The 7,963-nt window shown below is 51.9% G+C and overlaps 1 protein-coding gene across 1 annotated transcript in view; it reads right to left on the bottom strand.

The window, feature by feature from the left end:
* Positions 1 to 1,403: 1,403 nt before the first annotated feature.
* Positions 1,404 to 7,963, bottom strand: part of SORCS3 (sortilin related VPS10 domain containing receptor 3) — a 355,271-nt gene continuing 348,711 nt past the window's right edge. The window contains exons 24-26 of the mRNA XM_025201218.1: positions 7,275 to 7,380; positions 2,175 to 2,335; positions 1,404 to 1,487 (exon numbers count right to left, since the gene is read on the bottom strand). Coding sequence (XP_025057003.1) covers positions 1,423 to 1,487; positions 2,175 to 2,335; positions 7,275 to 7,380 — 332 coding nt within the window. The 3' untranslated portion in view covers positions 1,404 to 1,422. The remainder of the gene's footprint in view (positions 1,488 to 2,174; positions 2,336 to 7,274; positions 7,381 to 7,963) is intronic.

The following is a 7,963-nucleotide window of genomic DNA, read 5'->3' as shown; positions in this document are numbered from 1 at the left end:
TCGGAAGAGGCAGTGTGAGGAATCAGAAGGTGGCCCGCCGTTACAAGACGGCACAGGACTTAGGCTGGCTTTCGACACCTTATTCAAACCCAGGATGAACTCCAAGTACGTTGACGCTCCTTTCTCTTCATCTCTATGATGCTCTCATGAGAGTCACTACTGGATGACAGAGGACGGCGGTTTTGCTTTAGTGATGTGGATGGAAAGGTGAGAAAAATCATGGTGAAAACCTCATACCCTCCTAACGTTGCTCCTGCTCTTCAAAAATTACACTGCGTGTCTTCCAGTGAAGGAAAAAAGAAAAACCATCATGTCATTTATATGCAGAGCTGGAAGCCTGGCAGACAATTGCAACACGTTGTGAACCCACATGTCGCACAAGAGCTCGCCGTGGGTCCTTGCTTGGTTGGCACGTGTGTGGGTGTGCACATGTGTAGGGGGGTGTGTGCGTGTGTGTGTGTGGTTTGTCATTCTTTTTCGTTAAACTTTTCTTTTACTAAACATTAAATTATTTCCCAAGAAATAAAAAGCTATGTACATTGTCATTATCTACAGTAGGTCGTCTGCATCCTTGCTATTAACATGCACAGGGGGGGCAGGGCCTCATTCATAAACCTAGACGTGCGTCCCTCCTGCTCACCGGCTGATGTTGCTTTGTGGGTTTCTTTTTCATAGATTCATAGATGTTAGAGTCGGAAGGGACCTCAATAGATCATCGAGTCCGACCCCCTGCATCAGCAGGCAAGAGTGCTGGGTCTAGATGACCCCAGCTAGATACATATCCAACCTCCTCTTGAAGACCCTCAGGGTAGGGGAGAGCACCACCTCCCTTGGGAGCCCGTTCCAGACCTTGGCCACTCGAACTGTGAAGAAGTTCTTCCTAATGTCCAATCTAAATCTGCTCTCTACTAGCTTGTGGCCATTATTTCTTTTTCTATTTCTTTTTCCCCATCGTTTAAAAGACGGCCGAGGTGAACAGCGGCGGATCTAATCCTGCCCATCCCTGTGAGACGAGAGGGAGGGGGCTCGGAGTGCTGCAGCATCGGATCTGGCATCTCAGCCTGACACTCGTAGGACAAGGCGGCTGCTTCGCCACCGAGTACGGAGCAGGACCGTTTCCCTGTCACTTTGGGTAAGGATTTCCAATCTGCCTAAGAGATTTAGGTGCCTGATTCCCATTCACCTGAATGTGAACCGGGCATTCGAATCCCTTAGCCTTTTATTTTTAACCAGTGGGCATTTCCCCAGCGCTAAGTGTCCCCTTCCGTTTATGAATGTGGCCCTGGTAAACAAAAGACCCGTCCCCCGCCTCCCTCCCAAATAATAATGACATATAATTTTTTTCAATAATAATAATTATAACAATAATAATAATTACAAATAAAAAGTCAGAAATGCTGTAGACCAAGTGGATCCTCAGTATTAAACGCTAGTGCAGTTGGGGATTTCCTTTGTGCTTTCGCTGTTAGCAATTGTCGAGATGCTTCCTGGAGGAGACAAGTGGGGGGGAAAGGGGGTCAGGAAACATGCACACCTCCGCAGTCTGCATGTGCAAGTCCCTGGGAGACAGCTCATGAGGACCTAAAAGTGTGGGACGATAGACTTAATGAAGGGGACCCAGCTGCCTGATACTGCAGTGAATGTGGGGTCCAATTGGGTCGTCCTCCAGGGGTGGGACGTGAAAAAAGAAGTCATAATGTTCGTAAGTCATCACATATTGTAGGGAGATCATGAGCAGATAGAAGGGGGGTCCCCAGTATGGAAACAAAGCTGGAAAACTTTGAAAACACATGCAAAGCCAGACAAGTTTCCTGCTAAGATGCTTTGGATGGAGATGCTTCTCAACCCCAGACATGGCTGTCTTGCCCCTACCACCAGCACCGTACCTAGACTCCTGGTGGCCCCGGATGAACTTTTAGTCTTGGGTCCCCCTTTGCCAGAGATAACGATGGTCATTTTTTTTTCCATTGTCTGATTATTATTTTGAGGCCCTCTTTCTGTCTGGGCCCCAGGCAGCTGCCCGGTTTGCTCATGCCTGTGTCCGGCCCTCCCTACCATGACGTCCAGGTCCTCGGACCCTGGCAATACAGACCGCCAGCCCCTGCGGGGATTCAGCGCGCGCTCCGCGTCAAGCACCGCTTAGGAAGAGGCCCCAGCAGGCTGCATCCCCTTACCTATAACCCGCGTGTCCAGCTCTTTGTCCATTAGCTCTTCGGGGTCAGTGAATTCACCCAGAGTGATTTTGGGGGGGTTTTCGCTTTGGCTGACGGACCCGATCATTTCCTGTTCTTTGTCATGCTGGACCTGAGCATAGAAGTTAATCCACGGGATTTTCCTGCATGGGAGAAGGATACACAAGGCCCTTTTTTAAGCTGTGACCTTTGACCGGAGCTCATTAAGGCAAGACTTAGCTCCCCCCATAGTGCAGTATGCACAGAAGGATGGTTATGGACTATTTTATGCCTAGTGCAGAGCGCTGGGATGCTGTTGCTTCCTATAGGAATGGACTGCACCCAGCACTTGAACCAACGGGTTTCTGAAGCCCAAGTTTGCATGTTCAATGCAAAGCTGGCCATTTTCTCCCCTTCACCAGAGCCTTCAAGGATTCAGCAGCATGTCCTGGGTCCACCACTGCCAATCTTGCGCCCGGCAGGCGGCTGGCACCACACATGCAGCTTAGCCCAGTGAACATGTACGCAACTAATTAGGATCATTTGCAACTGTCAGTTCTGTGCATGTAAATTAGGCAGCTAATGATGCAAGCGGGGGGGGGGGGGGGGGGAGAGGATTAAAAATCTATTTAATGATGCCATTTATTCAGGAAAAAAGCCTGGTCCGGCTCATCCCCATTGCCAAGCTCTGGTGCTCTCACTGGGTGAAAGGGTTCGTAGCCTCCGTCAGGGCTGTTCTCTGCCTCCTGGTTTGTGGCAATGAGCAAAGGAAAGCGATGGTACCCCTTTCCCAAGGGAAGCCGGCGTGCTCGGATTAATGTGGCTTTGGGGACGTCCCCCGCCTGCAGCATGGATGGTGAGAAGGATGATCCCGAGCTGGGATGTAATTTCAGGATGCCATGAGCGGTGTGCGGAAACGCACCAAGGAATTCAGATCTCGGGTGTAAGCAGTGACCTCCTGCAAGGTGGCAGTGAACATCTCTCATTAAGCTGCTGGAAAGGTGCTGTGCCTTGCATTGCTGCAACGGGAAAACTCTTTGGGCTCCATAAGGAAGACAACCAAAGCAGATGTCTTCCTTGTAAAATACTGCCTCTATGCGCTAATCCCTTAGGTGTTGGAAGGGCTCAGAGAGTCAGATCATCGTGCATATATAGCAATTAGCATATATAGCAATATAGCAACTAGCCCAATTGACTCAAAACGGAGCTCTGCTGATCTTAAACCGTGACTTCTGGCCCCGAGTTTTACGCTCATCCTTCGTCATCAACAGGCCAACGCAACGATTCTCTGGCAGCAGCACTTAACAGGTATAACATCCTTTGGTAACTCGCACCTTAAAAGTTCGCCATATCCGAGAAGGAGCTACGCCGTGCTACAACCGGACTCCGCTCTTTGAAATGACGCGACTGCAGATTACGCGCTTGGATCTGCAGAATTAATACAGCTGATTTTCTGATGTCGTTAGGCTTCAGAGGCCTTGTCAAATAAAAATACTGCCTCTGTATGGCAGCAAACACCCAAGCCAACTGGGGGGAAAGGATGGCAATCAAGAAAGGGGACAACTACCCCAGTAAGAGGGTATAAGGACCTGCAGCGATGGGTAGGGAAGGGAGAAGGACACTCAGAGGAGCCCAAGGTTTGAGTACGGATGGGAACAAGCCACACAACAAAGGATCCAGAAGACAATGTTTATGCCTGAAGATCCAGGGAGCCTGGATGTGACCAGCTCAACGGCCTCCGGCTTCTTCTGAGAGCCACGGAGAAAAGAAAGCTGGCCAGATGTGCCCTCTCTGACCCTGCACAGCCATGTGCATTGTCCTCTTTCTCCCCAACACACACGCGCACACACACACACACACACACTCTCCTATCATATGGGAATGATATGATGCTCATATCATTCCCATACCCCCAGCACCTGCAGCGCACCCATTATCCCATTGTATTTCAGCACCTGCAAAAGGTATAAGCAAAAGGTGTCCTTTAATGGGACACACGTGTGCATGTGAGCGCACATGCACATGCTCTCCACCTTTCTCTTTCTCTCTCTGCCTCCACCCTTGCTCTGTCTCTCCTTGCCCAGCCATAGCTCTATGATGGGCACTTTCTGGTTTCTGACCCACCTGCTGAGCCTGTTGCTTTGCAGCCTCTTAATCAGGCATCTGCGGGTGAGCCCGTGGAGTGCCAGTTCTGGAAATTTACTGAATTAAAAACCCAGGCAGCTGCCAGCTCCCCTAAGCTCTCTAAACACCAGCTCAGTATTCAGCCGGGGACTCCAGCTAATCATCAAAGTACACACCGCTAATGGACCTCTGCAGCCCAGGAAGTGAGAGCCCACCGCTTGCTCCATGCCCCCTTCTCCATGCAGAGCTGTCGTGCACATTCATTTCTGATCAAGGCAGGCAGTGAGTTTCTCCGGCGCTCAACCCTTTTTTTTTTTTCCCCACTTTCTGCTGCTCCTCTGGATTTCTGATTTCCTCCTGACCTTAGCACTTGTCGCTGCTGCGTCTTGTTCACAGACAAAGAGTATTCCTAGCACCTGAATTTGTACTTACGGGAGTACACTTCAGTGCACTCCTCCTGAGTGCAACACCCCGCAGCTTTGTACGACAGTCAGGAACAGGGAGTCGAGTCAGCACCGTGACGTCGGCTACTTATCCTGCACTGCAGCCGGGGAGAGTTGGGAGGAAAGGATGAGGTGCCCAGCACCTGGAGGGATTGTGGCTAGGGTCCAAGATGTTACACCTGAACTATAAGGGATGGCTGTCCAAGGAGCTACACGAAGCTCTCCAGCCCCTCTTCCACTTTCAGGGAACTCAAGGTTTGGCCTCTGCTCTTTATCAAGCTGGTTTCCCTTTTACTGAACCCCAGAGAGACCCAGCAATGGGGCAGGGGAAAAAAAATAGGATTGTATACAGCAAAAAAAAAAAATAGCAAGAGAAGCTCAGCCTCTGGATACTGCAAGGAGCCACATCTCAGTGCACCTCCCACGCCTGGCAAAGCAGCTAGTACAACATCCCAGGTGCAGGCCCAGCCAAAAAAGCTGCCGCTGTATTGAAGAGCTGCTTCCAACCCAGCAAAGCAGCAGGGATCTGGCTTCAGGCCCAAGGACGTGACAAGTGGAGGAGGGCTGGAGACCTGAAACTCTGCCTTGGAACAGATTAAATAACACGAGTGCGGAGGGCTTCATCCTGAGCCCCTGAAGTCACCAGGAGCGTTCCTGCACATGGGATAGGAGCAAAGCCTCCCCCTGACTTCGTAAATTAAAAGCTCAGACACGAGTAGAAACTTATTCAAACAGAAATCAGCTGGTGGTGCTGATCCAGAGTTAGGGTCCCTCTGAGCATTCCCCTTCAGCCCCGCCAAGGGTGTCTGTAACCCCAACGCGACTTGATGCGGCACAAATGTACCCAGCACTAAAGAAAAGTCAGAGAAAGACACTTAAAGAAAGGTGAATCTGTCCAAAGAGAGCTCCGACTTGGGAAACAGAGGCTTAAAAATGATTCGTGGCCAGAGGGGAAGGGGATGCGGAAAGCAGATGGCAGACGTGAGTCCCACACAGTTCTTCGCCAGCGAGCAGAACTGGGGACGTCGGCATATTGAACTTAGCCAGTGCCTCACTGGATGCTAGGAAGAGCCTAAAAAAAATTAAAGCTCTATCTAGTTAAGGACAGTTCCCCTTCAGCACGTGATCTACTCGCCAGATCGATTCTTGTCTGATAACTCGAGGCAGCAGAGTGCAGCTCGTGCCTATTGCTGCTGGGGAGCAGCTTCTGCATGTAAAAGTCGCATCAAAGCGCCTTCTTGCTTAGTTTAACACCACCGATTCCTGCTCCTGGTGCCTCCTGCTCCCATCCCACGCCCCCACCGAGACCTCGCTGCTCCTGTAAACTCCCCGCTAAGCTGCGGGAGGCGGATATGGATCCCACAGTTTCTATGGAGACATAACGATCTGAGGGCTGAGCGGGTTCAGGGTTTTTTTTTAACAAACCCCCCTCAACTAATGGGGGGTGAGGAGGGTTAGTGCAGGGCTCTGGTTCAAACTCTCCTCTGGTGCTGATGCAACTTGTTTCTCGGGGCCGCAGAAGCACGTCAAGGTGGAAAGAAAATCATCTGATGCTTTGGCAGCTCGGCAAATCTGGCCGGGAAGCCCCCGAGCACCAAGCAACCGGTGTGTGCAGCTTCATATACTGCGTGCAGGGGGACTCTGCATGGGAGGGGTGAGGCGGCCTTCGCCTGCATGGGAGGGGTGGACCATCACATCGGCGGCTCTGCCGAGCGCTGAGCGGAGATGAAAATACAGTCTCTGGGGACCGTGCAGCAGTGGGAAATGCACGGATTTGGCAGGGACTGCCTGCATTATTGAGTCCGGCTCCCTGTAACCAGGGGCAACCAGGCAATAAACGTTTCGTCCAAAAGCATCCACAGGAACGGATGCTCCCATCCTTCCTGCAGGCCGCAGGGCAACCCCTCCAGACCCCGCTTCTGATCCAGTCCCTATCAGATACAGCTAGGCCCTCAACAAACCAAATACGCTCCCCACTGGTGCAAATCGGGTGGGAAATCCTCGTGCTAATATCCTCCTTTTACCTGGCTTTCCACCCATTGAAAGGATGACCCGAAGCAACTCTGAATCTGGCCCAAAAGGCTTCAAGGTGATTTTTTTTTTCCCCTCCCCTTCCTCACCCCATGATGCAAGTCATCCCCCAGAAACACCGGGTCACAGGGGGGCTGCGCTGCAAATGCTCCCTGCGTGGGGAATCGGGAGTGACACTGGAAATGTGACGGCTTAGTCGGTCCAGTGCAGGCCACTGGCCACCAGTACATGGTTTCCAGCATGGAGGTGGGTTTTGCAATTGAGAGCTCATCACCCTCAGCTGGTGCTGAGCTGCGACGCCATCAGCAAGCGCAATCTCCCTGCTGCTCCAACCCGATGAAGCTCCTCTGAAGACCGCTTTGCCCCCCGCTGATGTTTTGGCCCCCCATTCCCTAATGCACGTCCACAACCAGCTCCCCGCCAACTGTAAGCGCTGTATTTTGGGCCTGGCTCTGCGAGGCCTTCTGGGCAACAGCTGGCGTTCACCAACACGTCCTCGACATACCTTTTAAATTTGTAGATTAAAAAAACAGCCAGGCCGACAAACACGACGGATAACAACATCAGCATGGCCGAGCTGCTGTGCCCACTGCTGGAGTCCACGAGGGGTGCTGCAAAGAGGAAGGGCAGGTCGTTATACGTGGAAGTCATTAACCAGCACGACGGGGAGGGGAAGGGGTGGAGGGGCGGGGGGGATACGGGAGTTGAGCTCGCTTCACTCTTTGCAGCGTCTGCATTATTATCCCTGCTGCCTGGCACATGCTGTTTGAGCAAAGTCAACCGGTAAGAGACCAATCGATTCCCTTCCCTTTGAAAGCAAAGTCCCTATTCAAGACAGCGCAGTATCACAGCTCCTAATGAAAAGGGAGCTGGAGGCTGAGCTAAGAGGAACTAACTGCTCGCCGATTGTCCCATGTTAACTCTTCGGGCATCTCCCTTTCAGCTATCACAGGGCCAGAGAGCAGAGATTTCGGAAGGGGAGGGGGTGCAAAATGGTGCTGTGCTGTTTTTATTGTCAGCTTGTGTCGGAGAAGAAACCCAACCTGAGAGCCAGCCGTCCCCCCAGACCGAGGCTGCCCAAGCTTTGCAGCTGGTTGGAGCTCTGCCCTGTCTCCGTTTGGCATGTACTGGTGGTCCATAAGGGAGGGTATGGAGCGCCTTGTGTCTGTATTGCTCCCGCAGCTGGCATGGGAC

This window comes from Alligator sinensis, unplaced genomic scaffold, assembly GCF_000455745.1.
Source record: "Alligator sinensis unplaced genomic scaffold, ASM45574v1 scaffold61_1, whole genome shotgun sequence".
Taxonomy (NCBI): Eukaryota; Metazoa; Chordata; order Crocodylia; family Alligatoridae; genus Alligator; species Alligator sinensis.
This window is presented reverse-complemented; position numbering and strand designations above follow the sequence as displayed.